This window comes from Myotis davidii, unplaced genomic scaffold, assembly GCF_000327345.1.
Source record: "Myotis davidii unplaced genomic scaffold, ASM32734v1 C63763312, whole genome shotgun sequence".
In the NCBI taxonomy this organism is placed as follows: domain Eukaryota; kingdom Metazoa; phylum Chordata; class Mammalia; order Chiroptera; family Vespertilionidae; genus Myotis; species Myotis davidii.
In genome coordinates, this window is record NW_006375956.1 from 1 (window position 1) to 1,159 (window position 1,159).

A 1,159-nucleotide genomic window follows, 5' to 3' on the forward strand; every position below is an offset into this window, starting at 1 on the left:
GGAGTCTGGATTAGGTAGCATTGCTTTTATTGATGGTGAGTACAAGCAGGTGTAAGTGGCTGCTCCCAGGACCCAGGGTGCTGGGCGGAAGGATCCCGGGAGGGAGGACCAAAGCTGGGCTGTGGATGCAGGATCCGCTCCTTATTTGGGCGTGAATGCTGCCTTCCGAGAGGAAGATTTATTTTGGGACTAAGCATAGGCACAGGGGAGGCAGGCACGCCAGCCATCAGGCCGCACTCTCTATTTGGAGCACGGCCAGCTGGGCAGCCCCAGGTCTCCCGGGATCTTGCTCGGTGTCCTGCGGAGGTTCTGACTCCAGCTTGGACTCCAGCGCAGGCAGGCCTTCTTCGGGTTGGCCATTAGCGCTCCCGCCAGGCCCGAGGCGGGGAGGCTTGACAGGCGTGGGCGCTGCAGGGCCTTTTCTGCCCGAAAGGGCCCTTCGCAGGCTCTGTACCTTCTCTAACCCCGTGCGCCGCAGCCGCCGCGCCCTGGACTCCACGGGCTCCTCATCCGAGCTCTCCACAACTTCAGCCTCCAGCTGCTCTGGGCCGGGCTCAGACTGCTCCAGCGGGCCTAAGGGCTCCGGCGCCTTCTGGAAGGCTCTGGCTGGGATTTCAGCCTCCTCCTGCAGGTGATGGACACAGCACTGACCCGGCAGCCCCCTGCCCAGCACCAGCCTGCGCCTCACTCCTCCATTCTAGCAGGGGAGCCCGCCCCACCCTCAGTCCCCGCTGCCCGAGTGGGAAAGAAAAGGCAGGGGTGGGAAAGCAGGGGGCGGGGCGAACTGCAGAAGTTTGTTCAATAGGTGGGGGCGCGAAAGGAGGAGGATGGCCGCAGGGGCAAGAACAGGAGGAGGGGCGATGCGCTGTCTCGGGATGCCCTTCCACCACCGTTATTTTCGTTCAGGGATGGGGTGAGACTTGGAGCAAATTTCACGGACGTGTCCCGACTAGAGCTGGCCGGGTTTTGATTGGCCAGGCCCGTTCAGGCGTGGCGGAGCGGGGAGGGGCCGGGTGTGGGGAGCGGGTGCGGCTCTGGAAGTCTGTTCCCCAGGGCAGGGCCAGGAATGTGGGTGTGGTGGGCGGATGGGAGCGGGGAGCCCCCAGATGGTGGCCCGGAGGCGGGGAAAAGGCCCCGGATGGGGGGACGCCCGAGGTCA

General features: G+C 64.8%; 1 protein-coding gene across 1 annotated transcript; it reads right to left on the bottom strand.

The window, feature by feature from the left end:
• Nucleotides 1-10: 10 nt before the first annotated feature.
• On the bottom strand, nt 11-697 carry PRKCDBP (protein kinase C delta binding protein; the record flags this gene model as incomplete). The annotated part of the gene is made up of 1 exon (XM_006777738.2): nt 11-697. A coding segment is annotated over one exon (471 nt), but the record flags the coding sequence as incomplete, so codon positions are not given.
• Nucleotides 698-1,159: the final 462 nt, after the last annotated feature.